This window comes from Mobula birostris, chromosome 8, assembly GCF_030028105.1.
Source record: "Mobula birostris isolate sMobBir1 chromosome 8, sMobBir1.hap1, whole genome shotgun sequence".
In the NCBI taxonomy this organism is placed as follows: domain Eukaryota; kingdom Metazoa; phylum Chordata; class Chondrichthyes; order Myliobatiformes; family Myliobatidae; genus Mobula; species Mobula birostris.
The window spans coordinates 65,152,029-65,172,762 of NC_092377.1; the positions used below are offsets into that span (position 1 = coordinate 65,152,029).

Sequence of the window (20,734 nt, forward strand, 5' to 3'; positions counted from 1 at the left end):
GTGTTTCCCCCAGCTGTCAGGCTGTGGTTTTATATTGCCATGTGCTCCTGTCCCCACTCCTGCTCTACTCCAGCCCCTGTATTACTGAGTACTCCGTCTCTCACCTGCCTCTCTGTTTATTGCTCAGTGTATTTCAGTCCTGTGTTTTCACCAGTTTGTTGCCAGATTGTGCCAGTGATTTTTCCTGAGCCTTTCCAGCAGGGCCCAAAATAGGTAGCTATCATCATAGCGGACAAAAAAAATATGAGAGTGGAGTACAAAAAAGAAACAAGAAAAAGAGGACTGTGAGAAAGAAGCACTAAAAAAGGCATTGAAATTGACAGCAAACAACAGGAATTCTGCAGATGCTGGAAATTCAAGCAACACACATAAAAGTTGCTGGTGAACGCAGCAGGCCAGGCAGCATCTCTAGGAAGAGGTGCAGTCGACGTTTCAGGCCGAGACCCTTCGTCGACTGCACCTCTTCCTAGAGATGCTGCCTGGCCTGCTGCGTTCACCGGCAACTTTTATGTGTGTTGATTGAAATTGAAGAAATTTTCTTAAACCTCTTCTAGATGATGCAGCAGTACATCGCTCTTGTGACGGTCTGAGACTGGTGGACAAATGGAGACTTGTTCAACAGCTAGCACTAGCACCAGCTTTAGCACAGGACCACCGTCCTTACCACAGTCAGCAGCTAATGTTGAAGAGGCAGAGAGCATGACTTTGGGATTCCCAACCACAGAGGCTTCCGAACAACCAATTTGGGCCGCCATTAATGTTAATGTTACCACTACTGAGGATCCTTACAGCACTGATCCTGCTCGCTGGGGAAAGGAAACGTTAGATAGTTCAGTCCGAGCGTACTGGGCTAAGAAAAAGGCGGAGTCCTGCCAGAAAGGATGTGGATATCAAAGCTTTGGAATGAGTATACACACAGCAGAGATGTTTTTTCTCCAAATTTCACTTCAAACGCAAGCTGGTAAATGGTGAGTACGTATCAAGGCAATGGCTGTTATATTCCCCTTCCACCAGCTGTGCGTTCTGTTTTGCATGCCGCATCTTCAGTGATGGTAACTGTCAGTCCATCTTCAAAACTGGCTTTAGCGACTGGAAACATGCCGCTGAGCGCATAGGAGAGCATGAAAATAGCGAACACCACAGGAAAATGATACTGACCTACGTTACACTAGCGTCTGACAGCGGAAGAATAGATACAGAACTGCAAAAACAGTTTGAGTCAGAGTGTGTCAAGTTTCCTAGTTTGCCATAGTGCCATCTCTTGGCCTTTTGGTCTCTCATTTCCATTCTACTTTCTCAGAACATACGGTTGAGAAATATACCTAGATATTTTTGTCCCCAAGGCATTGCCCAGTGGGGACTACCCACATCTGCTCTCCAGTCACGATTAATGGCCAATGCCTTGAATGGTCAGAGACTGGTTAACATCACCCATGTCAGGGCCCCAATGAGTCTCAGTTTATCTGGCAACTATTATGAACAGTTATTCCTTTATGTTATTGACCCTCCTCAAGCTCCCATTGTCCTAGTTAGTTAAACACAACCCCCACATTGACTGGCTCAGTCGCAAGATTGTAGACTGAAGCCCATTCTGTCACTTCCACTGCCTCCGCCATTCCCTTGTCTCCAAGCCCAGATCCCCCCGAGGAACTTCCAGACCTTAGTGCCATCCCTCCTGAATACATGGACCTCAAGGCTGTGTTCAGCAAGTCCCGGACCACTTCCCTGCCACCTCATTGTCCATATGATTGCGCCATTGACCTCTTGCCTGGCGCATCTCTCCCAAGAGGCCGCCTGTATTTCCTGTCTGTACCTGAAACAGAAGCCATGAATAAGTACATTCAAGAGTCTCTGGCTGCAGGCATCATCCGGCCATCTTCCTCACCTGCTGGTGCCGGTCTTTTCTTTGTTGAAAAGAAGGACGGCTCCTAGTGCCCATGCACTGATTACTGGGGACTGGATGAAGTCACCGTTACCCTCTTCTGCTCATGACCTCAATATTTGAACTACTACAAGGAGCCTCAGTTTTCACCAAGCTTGATCTCCATAATGCCTACCATCTTGTCCGCATCCGCGAAAGGGATGAGTGGAAGACTGCCTTCAAAATCACCTCAGGCCATTACGAGTATCTGGTCATGCCATTCAGTCTCACCAATGCCCCCACCATCTTCCAAGCCCTGGTAAATGACATTCTCAGGGACATGCTGAACCAATTTGTTTTTGTGTATCTCGATGAGATTTTGATTTTTTTCTAAGTCCCTTGCTGAACACACAGGTCATGCCTGCAGAGTTCTCCAGTGCTTTCTGGAGAACCAGCTCTCTTCTGAAGGCTGAGAAATGTGAGTTTCATCGCAATACAGTCTCTTTCCTGGGGTATGTAACTTCAGGCGGTTCCACTCAGATGGACCTACAGAAGGTCAAGGCGGTGGTCAAATGGCCCAACCCTCAACTTGTCGGGAGTTGCAATGCTTTTTGGGCTTCACTAACTTCTATCGCCACTTTTTCCAGAAATTACAGTACACTGGCTGCACCACTCACTGCTCTTACCTCATCAGCTGTCAGATTCTTCTGGTCCCCTGCTGCTGAAAATGCATTCTCTGACCTGAAGAAATGTTTCACCTCTGCCCCCATCCTGATTCAACCCGACACCGACCGGCAGTTCATTGTAGAGGTGGATGCGTCTGACGTTGGTGTGGGAGCTGTTCTCTCTCAGCGCTCGGCCAAGGATGAGAAGGTACACCCCTGCGCTGCCTTCTCTGTCCGCCTCACTCCCACAGAGTGGAAATACGATATTGGAATCCAGGAGCTGCTGGCTGTGATGTTGGCTCTGGATGAGTGGAGGCATTGGTTGGAGGGAGCCAAGGTGCCCTTCTTAGTCTGGACTGATCACAAGAATCTGGAATATATCTGTACGGCCAAGTGTCTCAACTCCCGTCAAGCTCATTGGTCCCTGTTTTTCTCAAGATTCAAGTTTACTGTCCTTCTGTCCTGGTTCCAAGAACGGAAAACCTGATGCCCTCTCCTGAAGATTTCCTTCCTCTGAGACCCCTGAGGTACCCAAGGTCACCCTCCCTGCTCAGTGTCTTGTGGGTGCAGCGCAATGGGACATCGAATCCATTGTGCAAGTTGCTCAACGGAGCGAGGCAGCCCCTAGTCAATTCCCCACTAACCATGTTTATGTTCCCAGCTCTGTCCGCTCACAGGTATTGCAGTGGGGTCATTCTTCCTGGTTATCCTGTCACCCTGGAACCAAGCGTACTCAGGCCTTCATCAGTTGGCAGTTCTGGTGGCCCTCCATGGGAGATGACATCCGCAACTTTGTCTCAGCCTGCCTGGTCTGTGCTCAAGGCAAGAACTCGAACCAGTCACCCGCTGGTCTGTTACAACCCTTATCTATCCCCAAGACACCCTGGTCCCACATTGTCCTGGATTTTGTCACGGGTCTTCCCCCACCAGATGCTAACACCATCATTCTCACAGTAGTTGATCGTTTCTCCAAGTCTGTACACTTCATTCCTTTGCTTAAACTCCCCTCAGCCAAAGAAGCAGCCAAATTACTAGTACTGCATGTTTTTTAAGTTACGCATCGTGTCAGACGGACTCTCAATTCACATCCAGCTTCTGGAGGGCATTCTGTAATCTTCTGGATGCCTCTGTGTCTGTCTTCAGGATTCTACCCACAGTCCAATAGGCAGACCGGGCGAGCCAACCAACAGCTAGAGACAGTATTACGGTGTCTGGTCTCCCAGAACCCCTCCGTGTGGAGTCAGCAGCTACCCTGGGCCGAGTACACCATAAACTCTCATCTGTTCTCATCCACCGGTCTGTTCCCTTTCAAATGCTGACTTGGCTACCAACCTCCACTGTTTCCTGCCCAGGAGGAGGAGGTTGGCGTTCCATCTGCCAAGGCATTCATCCGCCGTTGTCAGCAGACTTGGAGGTCACTCGCTCTGCCCTTCTCCGTGCCTCTGCTAGGATCAAGTGTCAAGCTGACCACCATTGCTCTAAGGCCCCACATTACTGACAGGGACAGCGTGTGTAGCTTTCAACCCGAGACCTGCTGCTCAAGGTGGATTCCTGCAAGCTTGTCCCTTGCTTCATTGGCCCCTTTCCCATTGCTAAAGTCATCAGCCCTGCTGCCGTCCATCTCAAGCTCCCCTCCACTCTCCGCTGCATTCATCCCACCTTCCATGTGTCCCACATCAAACCTTTCATGAGCCACCCCCCCCCGTGTCCTGTCCTCAAACCCTCCCCTCCCCCACGGCTCATCGACGGGGCAGAGGCCTTCACACTGCGAAACTGCTGGACGTTTGTTGCCGGGGCCGTGGCCTCCAGTACCTTGTGGACTGGGAGGGCTAAGGTCCTGAGGAGAGGTGCTGGGTTCCCGCCCCTAACAAGCTGGACCCCTCTCTCATCAGGGACTTTCATCACCAGCACCCAGCTCTACCTGCCGTGACTTCAGGAGGCGTCTGTTGGGGGGGTGGGGGGAGTACTGTCAGTACCTCCTGTTGAACTGTCTTTTTGTGCACCCCCACCCCCAGCTGTCAGTCTGTGGTTTTGTATTGCCATGTGCTCCTGTCCCCATTCCTGCTCTACTCCAGCCCCTGTATTACTGAGTACTCTGTCTCTCACCTGTTTCTCATTATTACCCGTGTAGCTGCCACCTGTGTCTCATTGTGCTCCACCTATCATCTGCCTCTCTGTTTATTGCTCAGGGTATTTCAGTCCTGTGTTTTCACCTGTTTGTTGCCAGATTGTGCTAGAGAACTTTCCTGAGCCTTTCTAGTGTTTGTATCTGTCCTCTATCTGTCTGAATATCAACTCTGCCTATTTCCTGATTCTGATTTTTGGATTCCTCTGGATGTTTTTATCGCCGCCTGAACTTTGATGCTGACTTTGTTTGCACCTTGGGATTTGTTACTCAATTAATCTCACTGTGTGCACAGTACTGGGTCTGTGATTGGATCCCTGCTCCAGTGTCCTGGCAGTTATTTATTTAATTGGGTTCTCTTTATATAATTTTTGGACTTGAAGACCTTATCATATTTTTGGTTGTATTTATGCAGAAATAGAGAAAATTCTGTGGTTCACAAACTCTAACATAACATAGTACAGCACAATACAGGCCCTTCAGCCCACAATGTTGTACCTACCCTCAAAACCTGCCTCCCATATAACACCCCCTGCCCCCCCCCTTCCAGCACAACTGTACATGGCTCCTACTTAAGGACTTCTACAGATATATTAAGAGCAAAAGAAACGCAAGGGACTGAACTGATCACCTGGAAGATCAGAGTGGTAATCTGTGTGGAGCCAAAAGAGGTGGGAGAGATCTTAATTGATTTTTATGCATCTGTATTTACATGGGAGACAGACACAGTCTATCAAAGTGAGACAAAGCAGCAGTAAAGTGAAGGGTCAGCAGATTTAAACACCTCTTTTATTATTCCAGAGGACCTGTCCCAGGCCCAGCATGTAAGTGCAATTACAAATAAAATACAGCAGTGTCTCTACTTCCTTAGAATTTTGTGAAGGTTTGGTATGACATCTAAAACTTTGACTAACTTCTATAGATGTGTGGTGGAGAGTGTATTGACTGGCTGCATCATGGCCTGGTATGGAGACACCAAAGCCCTTGAATGGAAAATCTCACAAACAGTAAGGGATTTTGCCCAGTACATCGCAGACAAAGCCCTCCCACCACTGAGCACATCTACACAGAGTGCCAGCAGGGGAAAGCAGCATTCATCATCACGGGCCCCCATCCAGCTTATGTTCTCTTCTCGCTGCTGCCATCAGGAAGAAGGTACGGGAGCCTCAGGGCCCACACCACCAGGTTCAGGAACAGTTATTACTCCTCAACTATCAGGCTCTTTAACCAGTGGGGATAACTTCACTCATCTTCACCTGTCCCATCACTGAACTGTTCCCACAACCTGTGGACTCACTTTGAAGAACTCTTCACCTCACGTTCTCGATGTTTACTGTATATTTATTTATTATTATCATCTCTTTTCTTCCTTTTTGTATTCACACAGATTGTTGTCTTTTGCACATTGGTTGTCTGCCCTGTTGGTGTGGTCTTTCATTGATTCTATTGTGGTTATTAGTTTTATTGAGTATGCCTGCAAGAAAATGAATCTGTGTTGTATATGGTGAAATATATGTACTTTGATAATAAATTTATTTTGACCTTTGAACTTTGAGAGTGAGGGTGTAGTGGACAGTGAGGAAGACTATCAGGCTTGCAATGAGACCTGGACCAGCTGAAAACTGATCTGAAAAATGGCCGGTGGAATTTAATGTAGACAAGTATGAGATATGGGAGGACCAATAGGGTAGGTCCTTCATGCTGAGAGGTAGAACACTAAGGAGTGTGGTAAAACAGAGGGACCAAGGAATACAGATCCACAATTCCTTGAAAGTGGCATCACTGGTAGATAGAGTCACATTGGCCTTCATAACTAAAAGTGTTGAGATGGGATGTTATGTTGAAATTGTGTAGGATGTTGGTGAGGTCTAATTTGGAGTGTTTGCTGAAGTTTAGTCACCTACCTACAGGAAAGGTATCAATAAAATGGAAAGAGTACAGAGAAAATTTACCGGGACATTGGACGGACTTGAGTTATAGGGACTGAGGTTGGATGAGACTACAACTAGAGTCCATGGGTTAAGGGTGAAATGTTGAAGTGGAGCATGAAGGAGAACTTCTTCACTCGGAGGGTGGTGACAGTGTGGAATGAGCTGCCAGGTGAAGTGGTGGATGCGGGTTCAATTTCAACATTTTAAGAGAAACTTGGATAGATACATGGAAGGGAATGATATGTGCACATCGATAAGACTTGGCAGATTAATCTTTTGGCACAGACTAGTTGGACCAAAGGGTTGTGGTGCTCTATGTCTCAGTATCATGATATGTACTGCTGTTCAGTGCATCATTGTATTTGAATTATTGTGCAATTATGCAGGAAATATTGTGAAGCATGCTTGTGCAACCCAATACTTCTATCAAGCAAATACCAAAGAACCATGGATACTGGAAACACAGAGCAAAAGCAGAATTCATTTGAAGGGTCTTGAAACATTAACATGTAAACATCTTCACATGCATCTTTTAGTTACGAAGTTAAATTGTGGATTTGAATAGGAAGTTAGGAGTTATGTTCTGACCTAGTCATTATTTATTCCTCAACACTGGTCTTTATGAGAGTTTGCTGATTGGCTATCATGGTGCCCTCTTAATATCAGCAATTACATTTAGGTATTTGTTATACGATACTTAGATGACCTGAGGTGGTACAGAAGTGTAAATCTTAACTTTTAAAATGGTAATCTTTTAAAATTAAGGATTTAAGTCAAGTAAAAATTGGTTTGTCACAAAAATTAAGGATTTTCAATCCTTTACTTTGCAAACTTTCAGAATCTTGTATTTTTGTTATTTAAAATAAAAACACTTTAAAGCTTCTCCAGATCACTTCTGTTCTCTGGTGTACAAGAATGATTTATTAATAAATTAGTATTTATTAACTTCGTAAGTGCATTGGTGCAGTTTTGTTTTGAATGCTTATTTTGAAGGACTACCAATAAGCAGAAATGTTATATTTGTCGTTGTGATCTGTGGACCTGGTGAGTTTCATAAGTTCCATAAGAAACTTATCACTTTTCGGACTAGAAGGCACCCAATTTATGCTGGGCATAGTTTGCACATGTAATAGATCAGTCATCTTGTATTAGCTTGCGTGAATTGTGCTAAAGATACTTTCAAACTTTTCCCAGTGCTGCCCTGACCTTCACTCTCTCAAACTCTTGATAGGTATAAAATTAAGTCTTTCAATACTGTTGATTTTCAATAACATCAATTATTTAATGAAAGAGAAAGAAATATGAGCTCTAATAAGCCTATAGTATGAACAGCCACAGTGAATTGTCCCTGCCTCCAACAGGGAAGTTTCTGAATGTCACATGATTGTTTAGAGAGTCCACCAAACACATTGGCATGTGTTACTTTCCCAATTGTGACAGTAATATTTTAATTTCTGTCCAGTATATTATCACAGGTGCGGCTACAGAGATATGATACAAACCAGCCACATCAAGTTCTGCATTTCAGAGCAGATACTTTCCAAAGGGCAATGGCAAAAGAATTCGGTAATTACTATAGGGAAGTAGATACTCAAAGACAAGTTACTACATGCTCTCCAAATTATGTTGCTGCACAATATTGAGGTTCTTAATAGACTTTCTACTTCCTGATTTGCAGCAGCGCATCAAAGATAACCACTCAGATTACCATTAGCCACATGGTATGATGCACTATTCCCATGGTATTAGTAAAAAGAAGTAGTAGAGCGGAGGCAGGTTACTTGCGAAGTAACAGCTGTTGGATATGCAAGCTGACCCTGAGCAGTTTCGTGCTCTAGAGAAGATTTTCTGTGTTCACTGAGTGTGCCATGATGTGACTTCCTCGTACCCTGGTCAATCTACCTACCCAGAAAAAAATGTTCAGTTTTCAGGAGGAACTATTGCGGACGAAACCCCATAACCCCATTTTCTGGTGAGAATACAAAATGTGGGGCACGAAAGCCCGACAACAGTCTGAGGTGAGTGTTAAATTCCATGCAAGAGATTTACTATGAAGGCTTGTTGCATAAAGTTTTTTAATAGTTAATTACTGTAAGCCACAAGGGAACACCTGTTTTAAAACTCTGGTTTTCCCCTGTGTATTACTTGAATATTTGAAGGGAAGAAGTGCAGCAACTTAAGCTTGAAGAGGATGTATATGCACTGTACTTGTGAAGTAAAACCTCAGTTCATTTTGTTTATTAAAACTGCTATGAAGTATTTTTTTTAGGAGGATTCATTTTTCTTTCCCACACTAACCTGATATTCTGCTCCCCCATTGTTTCTATGTGATGACAGAGGCACTGGCTATAATCGCCCAGTTACCAATGATGCTCGAGTATGACTTGTATTAACACACTGCTTTCAGTTCGAGGGTACATCTGACGGAAATTAAATAGATGGGAATACAGTATGGCAGTGAGAGTAAACTGATCAGGGACAGAATGCGTACAGACTCTACATGGCAAATGTACTGTATTCCATTTCCTTTTAACTATGCGAACATGTGTTTCATTATTTGGTGGTATCAAGATGGTACCTTTTCAGTCCTAGTAATAGTTGAATGTCTTGTGTGTATCCAAATACATTCATGAGCAGATCCTTCTGCACCATAGGCCATGGCTGGACTCTTTTTGATGTGTGTTAAAGCCCACCAGTCAAAATTACCATAAATGATCTATATTATTTGTAGATTTTAAGATTTATACATTGAAAATAACCCCAATGTTTTAAATGGCAAATAAGCTATTAATTATACAGATAATTTTGTTGATACTTTCAATATATCTGAAGATATATGGATTACTAGTTATGCTGAAACAAAGAGGTGAGGGTCTGGCAACATGATGCCGTATCACATTTGTAAGCTATTCAGAAAATAATGAAGTAAGCCTCAGAAATGTAAAGCAGCACAGTGGTGTAGTGAACGAAGTTGCAGCCACGTTTAATCTTGAACTCTGGTGCTAAGTGCATGGCAGTTTTCACATTCTTCTTTTGAATATACCAGTTTCCCCCAGCGTCCTAAGAACGTGCACATGAAGATGAGTTGTCTCTATTGTGTTAATGGAACTGGTTTATTATTAGCACATGCACCAAGATACAATGACAAACTAGACTTGCATACCGTTCAGACAAATCAGATCACTAGAGTGGGCAAATTCATGGCAGATGCAATTTAATGTGGATAAATGTGAAGTTATCCACTTTGGTGGCAAAAACAGGAAAACAGATTATTATCTGAATGGTGGCCGATTAGGAAAAGGGGAGGTGCAATGAGACCTGGGTGTCATTATACACCAGTCATTGAAAGTGGGCATGCAGGTACAGCAGGCGGTGAAAAAGGCGAATGGTATGCTGGCATTTATAGCGAGAGGATTCGAGTACAGGAGCAGGGAGGTACTACTGCAGTTGTACAAGGCCTTGGTGAGACCACACCTGGAGTATTGTGTGCAGTTTTGGTCCCCTAATCTGAGGAAAGACATCCTTGCCATAGAGGGAGTACAGAGAAGGTTCACCAGATTGATTCCTGGGATGGCAGGACTTTCATATGAAGAAAGACTGGATGAACTGGGCTTGTACTTGTTGGAATTTAGAAGATTGAGGGGGGATCTGATTGAAACGTATAAGATCCTAAAGGGATTGGACAGGCTAGATGCAGGAAGATTGTTCCCGATGTTGGGGAAGTCCAGAACGAGGGGTCACAGTTTGAGGAGCGAGGGGAAGCCTTTTAGGACCGAGATTAGGAAAAACTTCTTCACACAGAGAGTGGTGAATCTGTGGAATTCTCTGCCACAGGAAACAGTTGAGGCCAGTTCATTGGCTATATTTAAGAGGGAGTTAGATATGGCCCTTGTGGCTACGGGGGTCAGAGGGTATGAAGGGAAGGCTGGGGCAGGGTTCTGAGTTGGATGATCAGCCATGATCATAATAAATGGCGGTGCAGGCTCGAAGGGCCGAATGGCCTACTCCTGCACCTATTTTCTATGTTTCTATGTTTCTAAGTGGTAAACAATAAGATGCACTTCATAATGAGGTAGACTGCAAAGTCAAGAGTACTAGGGAGCTATTTAATAGTCTTACAACAGCAGGAAGAAGCTGTCCTTGAGCCAGGTGGTGAGGAGTGGATTCTGGGGGGAGTTGATGGAGAGAAAAGGTTACGGGGAAAACGAATCCCTCCGACCCTCAACACCGGTGCCCCTCAGGCCTGTGTACTAAGCCCCCTCCTTTACTCTCTGTATACCCATGACTGTGTCGCCACCCACAGCTCCAATCTGCTCATTAAAGTTGCTGACGACACTACACTGATTGGCCTAATCCCAAATAATAATGAGGCAGCCTACAGAGAGGAAGTCACCACCCTCACACAGTGGTGTCAAGAAAACAACCTCTCCCTCAATGTCGCAAAAACAAAGGAGCTGGTTGTGGACTACAGGAGGAATGGAGACAAGCTAGCCCCTATTGACATTAATGGATCTGGGGTTTAGAGTGTGAACAGCTTTAAATTACTCTGCATAACCATCACCAAGGATCTCACGTGGTCTGTACATACCAGCTGTGTGGTGAAAAAGGCACAACGGCGCCTCTTTCACCTCAGACAGTTAAACAAGTTTGGTATGAGCCCCCAAATCATAAGAACTTTCTATAGGGGCACAATTGAGAGCATCCTGACTGGCTGCATCACTGCCCGGAATGGGAACTCTACTTCCTTCAATCGCAGGACTTTGCAGAGAGTGGTGCGGACAGACCAGCATATCTGTAGGCGTGAACTTCCCACTATTTAGGATATTTACAAAGACAGGTGTGTAAAAAGAGCCTGAAGAATCACTGGGGACCTAAGCCACCCCAACCACAAACTGTTCCAGCTGCTACCATCTGGGAAACAGTACCCACAGCATAAAAGCCAGGACCAACAGGCTCCGGGACAGCTTCTTCCACCAGGCCATCAGACTGCTTAATTCATGCTGCCACAACTATATCTCTATGTTATATTGACTATCCTGTTGTACATAATATTTATTATACATTGCATATTTAGACAGAGATGTAACATTTTTACTCCTGTATATGAAGGATGTTATTAATAACATCAATTCAATAATGGGATAGCCACTTGAGACAGGACTGAAAGGGCCTATATCCTACAGAAAGATGGAAAACCACTTTGTAACTAGAATGGAATGCGTCATGTTTAATTGAGTCACACTTTATGAGGAAATACTTGATGGATGAAGTAGAATGCAGACATGTCAGGGATTCCTCAAAGCCTTTGAATATGCCACAACTGAGAGATGCAGCAAAGATTAAGACTGGAGGTAATATGATGGAATAAACAGAGATCATTTAAAATACAGTCAAAAACAAAGGAGAGCTTTTTGTTTGTCTCAACATATTTATTAGACATTTCACAGTCTTTCCACAAACAATTAAGAACATGGGATCATATCACAAATTAAAGCCAATTATACTAAGTAAATCACAATTGCAAATTACTAAAGAGCTTAGAGTGACTAATTACTGATTTGTACAAACTTCAAAGAGTCTTTGAGAAGAGTCTATTATTCCTGCAATTACACCCTCCCACTCTGATGGACCCATTCAGTCCAACTCTCATCTTTGCTCCAAGGAATGCTCCAGGAATGCAAACTAGTTGTGTTCTTCTTCATTCTAATGCAAACATCTCAAACCTCTCCTCCATCTCCCCCACTCTTTACCACTAATAATGAGAAGCTTATCACTATCTGAGACCATATATTCAGCTGCTTCTACCTGTTCTCTTCCGCTGTGTCAATGGTCAAATGCAATCTTAAGTTCTGACCCTGAAAATGCAAATTCCCTTACTTTTCTGAAATTCCCATTCTTACAGCTGAATTTCCTTTCACAATCTCTGTGTTTGGGGGGGAAAAAATTCTATTCCTTGAGGCAGTCCTTTCTCCAATACCGACTTTTTTGCTTCACTCTTTGAATGATTCCCCTTTACACCTCTGTCCTCATGAGCAGATGTTCCATCTCCAATCTCATCAAAATTCTTCAATGCACTATAGCTTTCCAAATGTATGCTCATCTTGTCTGCAGAGTCTTAATTGTTACTTGGAGGACTGTATGAATTGGAATGAGCATGCAGAGAGGTAATTAAAATAGTTAACACGAGGTTCTGCAGATGCTGGCAACCTTGTGCAATGCACCCATAATGCTGGAGAAACTCGGCAAGTCAGGTTGCATCTTTGGAAGGGAATAAACAGTTGATGTTTTGAGCCACAACCCTTCATCAGGCCTGGAAAGGAAGGAGTCAGAACGCAGAATAAGAAGCTGAGAGAGGGGAAGGAATACAAGCTGGCAAATGATTGGTAAGACCAAATGAGAGGAAGGCGGGTGGGGAAGGGGTGTTGACATAAGTTGAGAGGTGATAGGTAGAAGAGGTAAGGGGCTGAAGAGGAAGGAATCTAATAGTGAGGACAGTGGGCCATGGAGGAAAGGGAAGGAGGGGAGAACTTAAATAGGACTTAAATAGTTCAAGTTGGTTAACAACTATGTCAATGTGTGCACACTGGAGTGTGACAAGTGTGCAAGATAACACACGTACTTTAACAAATCCTATGCTATTGCTTTTATTAAGGCAAGTGAGACTAGCATTGTAAAGATCGGTATGAAAAATAGAATGAATTATTTTGCAAAGGTGGATCCCTTTAATGGTCTTAAAGTTCAATTGCAAAGTAAGCAAAAGCTTGCGTATATCATCATTCAGAGTATCACCTGGTATTGGAACTTTGCAACTTGTGTTACCTAGGATACAGCAGAAATATCTACCATTTTAACATTTGTTCATTCCAGTGACTGAGACCCTGCAAAGGATGAAATATCTGTTTACTGCAAATACAATTTTGGAATTTTTTAAAATGTGTATTTGATGAGTGACTTTGGTGGTAATGTTGGAATGTGAAATGTAAGTATTGTGATCAGAGTAGATGGCAAAACCATGCACAGAGCAATTTGAATAGAAGAATGGTTGTGGGTGAATCTGGAACACATGCATTGAGCATACTGTTAAAACATGGAGCATTTCATTCTGTGATGGTTTGATGTTTATCACAGGGTGGACTTGGCCAGGAATTTGATCTTTTTCTCATCCAATTAAAAAAAAAATAGAAATAAATTGGTTTGCATACGAGAAGACTTAATTATAGTTCTATTAAATTGAAAGACTTCTCTTTACCCTGATATAGAGAGAATATATCAGAAGGGAAATATCTGAAGTGAAAAGCAATTTTCCTACATAACTTGAAGAAATTTGAAAATTGCGCATTACTCTTGCTTTAAAAGTAGTTGGCAAAAATGTACTGTTATTTAGGAAATAGCTTTATAATTAATAAATATTTATTTTAAATTGTGAACTGTTCCATCACTACTTAAATCCTTCCTCAAGCCTAGTTAGTTCCAAACACAATTGTACCACAATGGCCTCCATCCCAAAATTTAGCTTCATCCAGAACTCTGGCTTTCTTTATCCAATTATGCATCAAGTCTTGAATGTAAACCATCTCTCTGCTTGCTGACATGGATTCCTCTGGAACAAAACTTAGATAAAGTAAAAAAGCCTTGATTAATCTGTTACCTCACTGGTCTTGCAAAACCCTTCAAGCACCTTGCTATGTTAAAGGCAGTACTGTACCATTGTCCTACAACAGTTGGTCACCAGTTCGGAATCAAGGCCTTGATCCAAACATGGACCAGAAAACTAAATTCCAAATATGAGGTGAGAGCACCCTTGATATAATTTGATAACATTTGAACTCATGGTGGTCTTGGTCAAATTAAATATAATGGGAGTTAAGAGGAAAATACTCCAGTAGTTGGAGTCATACTTCACAGAAGGAAGATGGTTGTGGTTGTTAGAGGGCAATAATCCCAGCTTCAAGGCATTAGTATAGAGTTCTTCTGGGCAATGTCCATCAGCTGCTTCATCAACCTTCCTTCCATCATGATGTTAGAAGTGGGGATGATCACATATTGCATGAAATTCAATTCTATTCACAATGTCTCAGTAAATGAAGCAGCCCATACCTGCCTATAGCAAGAGCAGAATAACATTTGTTTGTGGGCTGACAAATGGTCGGTAACATTTGCTACATTATAGTGACCTTTTCTGATAAGAATGAATCAAGCCATCTACTCTTAACATGAAAATAAATTGTCAGAATAGATTGGATGCTGGTTGTCCTATGGTGAATGATTCTGCCAGCTTCTCACTATCTTCATGGGAAGACACTGGTAAATCCCACCTTTTGTGACACATGGTATGAAGGTACTTGATTAGGCAGTCCTCTTATCTATGTCAGGTCCCACCGGCCACTCTGGGAGCTCTGGATGCAGTAGACGACTCCGATAGACTAGCAGGAAATATGTTGCCTCACCTGGAAGGACTATTGTTGGTGAAGGAGGAGGTGTAGGGGGCAGGTATAGCACTTGTCACTCATGCAGGGGTAAGTGGCAGGAGGGAGATCAGTGGGGAGGGATGAGTGGACAAGGGAGTCACGTAGAGTTTGTACTCTTCAGCTTGCCCTGAATGATTTCCACAGCCCTGTACAAAAGGATGGAAGTTGCTGAGTGCTGCAAAAAGCATCATCGAATACCCATGCCATTTGTAGAGGAATACAATAAACTATTATTGTCAACAGCAGCTGCCCTGGGAAGAAGAGGAGGGTGGACATGCTCAGAAACCGTGAGCTTATATTTGTAATATGTCAAAGGCACCCCCTTCTGAATGAATTTCAGCGGCCGTAACAGTGGCTACATTACTGACCAGCAGCCAGGGTCCGTGACTTGATCCAGAGACTTAGTTTGAATCCCATCATTACAGCTGAACTTTAAATATAAGTAATTTAAATCTGTAATTACCAGCAAGTCTTGTTAATAGTAACCATGAAACTACTGAATTATTGTACAAACCTTACTAATTTTAGCATGCCCTCAGGGAATGAAATCTGCTGTCCCTATCTAATTGGTTTATTAGGTGACTGCAGACTACCTCCTCCCCTCCCCACCCCTGTCTTCAGACACTGCCCCAGTTCAGAGGCAATTGGAGACAATTAAGACTGGCAATTAAGAAAGTAGTTGCAGAGAAGAATTCCAGAGTGACTGACTGTAACAATGGTTTCAAACAGTCAAGTGAGCAACAAAGTTGTAGCCCAAAAGTACTGTATCCCTTTTGCAAATTTGGCCAATATAATAGTAATTGTAAATGGCTTGTGTTGAATCTAAAATGCTAGCATGAACAGGTTTGACCAAAAGTCATTTATCTTGTACAATCAATGGGTTTCCGAGTAGACTGAAGAGTAGAAAATGGAAATATAGCGATGAAACAGCAAGAAACCTTGGAGAAGAACCTTGGTTCTCAAGAGATATTGAGGCTCTGAGTAAGAATAAGAAGGAGGTTCATATAGCTTTTCAGAACAAATGAGGTGTTTATGGAGTATAAGAACTGCAAGAGAACGCTTAAGAAAGAAATCAGGAGGGCTAAAAGAAGACATGCAGTTGCTCTATCAGACAAGGTTAGGAGCAAAAGGATTGCAAGGGACAAAATACTTCCTCTGGAAGATCAGAATGGTAAACCGTGTGTGGAGCCAAAACATTTGGGGAGATCTTAAATGATTTTTTTGCATTTGTGTTTACTCAGGAGATGACACAGAGTCAACAGAAGTGAGGCAAAGCAGCATCAATTTCATGGACCCTGTACAGATTACAGAGGAGGAGCTGTTTGCTGTCCTGAGGCAAATCAGGTGGATAAATCCCCAGGGCCTGATAAGCTGTTCCCTCAGACCTGACAGGAGGCGAGTACAGAAAGTGCTGGTGCCCTAGCAGAGAAATTTAAATCATCCTTAGTGACAGGAGAGGTACCAGAGAACTGGAGGATAGCCAATGTTGTTCCACTGTTTAAGAAAGGCTCTAAACAGAAACCAGGAAAACATTGGCCGGTGAGTCTGACATCCGTTGTGGGAAAGTTATTCGAAGGTATTCTAAGGGGCTGGATATATTAGTATTTGGATAGAGATGGACTGATTAAGGATAGTCAGCATGGCTTAATGCATGATAGGTCATGTCTAACCAGTCTTCCAGAGTTTTTCAAGGAAGTTACCAGGAAAGTTCATGAAGGCAAAGCAGTAGATATTGTCTACATGGACTTTAGCAAGGTATTTGACAAGGTCCAGCATGGGAGGTTGGTCAAGAAGGTTCAGTCGTTTGACATTCACGATGAGCTACTAAATTGTATTGGACATTGGCTTTGTGGGAGAAGCCAGAGAGTGGTAGTAGATGGTTTCCTCTCTGACTGGAAACCCGGGACTAGTGGAGTGCCACAGGGATCAGTGCTGGGTCCATTGTTGTTTGTCACCTATATCAGTGATCTGGATAATGATATACTTATATATCCAGTCACTTAGAATACTTTCCAATAACTTTCCCATTGCTGATGTGAGGCTAACCATCCTATAATTTCCTGTTTTATTACCAGAACCTTTCTTAAACAACAGAACGACTTGAACTATCCTTCAATCCTTCTACACTGCACCTGTGTCGAAGGAAGATTTAAATATCTTTGCCAGGGCCTTGGCAATTTCTGTATTTGCCTCCTGCAGGGTCCTAGAAAGCACATTGGCAGGCCCTGGGGATTTATCCACCCTAATTTGCCTCAAGACAACAAACACCTCCTCCTCTATAATCTGTATAGGGTCCATGACCTCAGTGCTGCATTGGCTCACATCTTTGGACTCTGTGTCCATCTCCTGAGTAAATATAGATGCTAAAAATCCATTTAAGATCTTCCCCCATCTCTGTTGGCTCCATGGATAAGTTACCACTCTGATCGCCCAGAGGACAAATTCTCCTCTTTCCATTTGTTCAGCCTGACCTACTGGGCCTGTCCCAGAGCCCTGCTGTTAGAAACAAACAACTGCAGTTATTGCCTAAATGTGGGGATCTGCTCTCACCCAACTGTTGGATTAGGGTCTAAATTCTTATTTTTATTGTCATAGAGTCCTATAGCATACAAACAGGCCTTTCAGCCCATCTCATCTGTGCTGAACTCTATTCAGCCTCGTCCCATCAACCCGAATCTGGACTACAGCCCTGCATGCACCTCCCATTCATATACTTACCAATATTTCTCTTAAATGTTGAAATTGAACCTGCACCACTACCTCTGCTGGCAGCTCGTTCCACATTCTCACCACCCTCTGAGTGAAGGAGTTCCCTCTCATGTTCCCTCTAAATGTTTCAGCTTTCACGGATGACCTATGACCTCTGGTTCTTGTCTCGTCCAACCTCAATGTTAAAAGCCTGCTCACATTTACGCTTTCTATACCCCTCATAACCGTAGAATAAATGTCTTTATGCTTGCTTATATGTTTGTAGAATCTTCTGTTGGCCTGTAAATGTTCAGGGGATTTTCAATCATTTGTAGTATAGCTTGTTCTGTATTTTTGTACTTGCTTTGTCTGTAAGCCTGAGATGTCAATCAAATCAAAACTGTCCTTGTTTGATCTAGTTTTTAGCATAAAGGGTGACCATGAGTTGGTTACATTTAGAGTTAGTTACCTGCTGCTGTGCTCTACTGTTATTTCTTTTTAATAAACATCTAGCAATTGTAATCACACAATTTCAGATTTTGATTTATTTAACAAATGTACATTAAAACATACAGTGAAATGTGTCATTTGCATTTTCACCCAACTCAACCTAGGATGTGCTGGGAGCAGCCTGCATGTGTTGCCACATATTCTGATGCCTACATAGCTTACCCACAATGTTCACAGAACAACATAGCTGCAACAGTACAACAGAAGAAAACAACAACAGCAAACCAAACCCCTTTCTCACCGCCCCCCCCCACCCCCAGCCCACATTCATACACACGGACAGGCTTCCAACCCCAGAACAGGCCTCTGGGCCTCCTGTCCTTGGCTCCAAACTCTTTCTTTTTGCGCCTCATTCTTGACTTCCAAAGAGCTTTCTGGACAATAGGCATCCGTTAGTTTCATGAGACCATGGATTTGCGCCTTGGAAGCTTTCCAGGGTGCAGGCCAGGGCAAGGTTGTATGGAAGACCGGCAGTTGTCCATGCTGCAAGTCTCCCCTCTCCATGCCACCGATGTTGTCCAAGGGAAGGGCACGAGGGCTGATACAGCTTGGTACCGGTGTCATCGCAGAGCAATGTGTGGTTAAGTGCCTTGCTCAAGGACACAACACTCTGCCTCAGCTGAGGCTCAAACTGGCGACCTTCAGATCACTAGACCAATGCCTTAACCACTTGGCCACGCACCAGCAATATTCTGGAAAATAGTATTTTCTGATCAAACGCTACCACAGATAATCTCTCTGTCTTTTCCATCCCTCCTGCTACCTTCTTTGCAACCACCTTTGCAAATGATATATTTCACAGTATGTTTCGATGTACATGTGACAAATAAAGCTAATCTTTATAAATCTTTATAACCTTATCTCTCTCCCAGTCCTGGCGAAGTGTCTCGGACCTGAAGCATGAACTCTGTTTCTCCTTCCACAGGTGCTGCCTGAACTGATGAGAGTCTCAAACGTTCTCTTGTTTTATTCAGTCAGAGGTGTAATACATGCTTAGTTCCAATGGCTATTTTAGTCCCTACTAGCAAACATCATCATGCCAAAGAGCAATCCACAAATACCATCCACTCCAAAAACTGAATTATTATAATTACTTGGCTGTTGAGGAAGAACTAGGAGCTTTCTTCAAGGCACAAACAAGATGTTTACTTCACTGAGAGTAAACATATTAACTCCACTGTGATGGCACAGGACCTGATGGGTGGGGAGATTTGTCATACATAAAGGATAAAAGGACTCTGTAAATATCTAAGAATTTGAACAAAGTTATTTTGTTTATGGCCAAGGCATGTAATTTTGCTGAAGGAATCCTCTTCATATTTAAATACCAAGCATGGAAAGATCATGGGTTTCTATTGCAATACTAATTTAACCCATTAGAGGAGTCAGTACGTACTTCTCTGTCCCCATCCCCTGAGGTTACTTCCAAATCCAGAGCAGTAGGATTAGCTTCTCCCTGTATCCCCACCACTATCATCAGATTAATCTAGCAGGTGGGATCCAAATCCATTCTGGCTACTCAGCCACCAGCCCCCAGTGCAAAGCTCAGTCACATTAAGACAGGCCCTCGTCCTGCTGTACACTTTCTCCCTTTAACACCGCCAAGATCCAGCTATGGTTACTTTGTCACCCCTCCTAAGTGAAAACATTGACAAACTAAGGCAGAGTTTCAGGAGAAATTATCAAAAAAAAATGCAATCCTGCGCTATCTACAAGGTGGGAGGGAAGTGGCAAATGTGAGTCAATTCAAAAATGGGACATTGAAACATTTTTATTCACTTAGAGTCATAGAGAAGTACAGCACAGAAACAGGCTCTTTGGCCCATCTAGACCATGCCAAAACCATTTAATCTGCCTACACTCATCGACCTGCACCGGGACCTTATCCCTCCATACATGTACTTATCCACACTTCGCTTAAACGTTGAAACAGAGCTTGCATGCACCATTTGTGCTGGCAGCTTGGTCCACACTCTCACGATCCTCTGAGTAAAAAGGTTTCCTCTCATGTTCCACTTAATCTTCTCACTTTTCACCCTTAACCCATGACCTCTGGTTGCAGTACCACCCAACCTCACTGGAAAAAACCTGCTTGCATTTACCCCATCTATACGCTTCAAAATTTTGTACACCTCTGTCAAATATCCTCTCAATCTTCTACTTTCTAAGTAATAAGGTCCTAACCTATTCAATCTGTCCTTAGGTCCTCCAGACCTGACAACATCCTTGTAAATTTTCTCTGTACCTTTTCAACCTTATTTACAGCTTTCCTGTCAGTAGGTGACAGGAAATATTCCAAATTAGGCTTCACCAATGTCTTATACAACTTCAAATAACATCCCATCCTCTGTACTCAATACATTGATTTATGGAGGCCAATGTACCAAAAGTTTTCTTTAAGTCCTTATCTACCTGTGACACCACTTTCAATAAATGATAGACCTGTATTCCCAGATCCCTTTGTTCTACCGCACTCCTCAGTGCCC

General features: G+C 43.3%; 1 protein-coding gene across 3 annotated transcripts in view; it reads left to right on the forward strand.

Annotated features, from left to right (window-relative positions):
- The first annotated feature begins 8,215 nt into the window (after positions 1-8,215).
- ipcef1 (interaction protein for cytohesin exchange factors 1) overlaps positions 8,216-20,734 on the forward strand; it is a 117,948-nt gene continuing 105,429 nt past the window's right edge. For 2 of the 3 annotated variants that reach the window (XM_072265333.1, XM_072265336.1), the window contains exon 1: positions 8,219-8,600. In XM_072265333.1, the coding sequence (XP_072121434.1) occupies positions 8,568-8,600 (33 nt within the window). In that variant the 5' untranslated portion in view covers positions 8,219-8,567. Of the gene's footprint in view, positions 8,601-20,734 lie in introns of all 3 variants that reach the window. The other variant, XM_072265334.1, reaches the window with a different exon arrangement.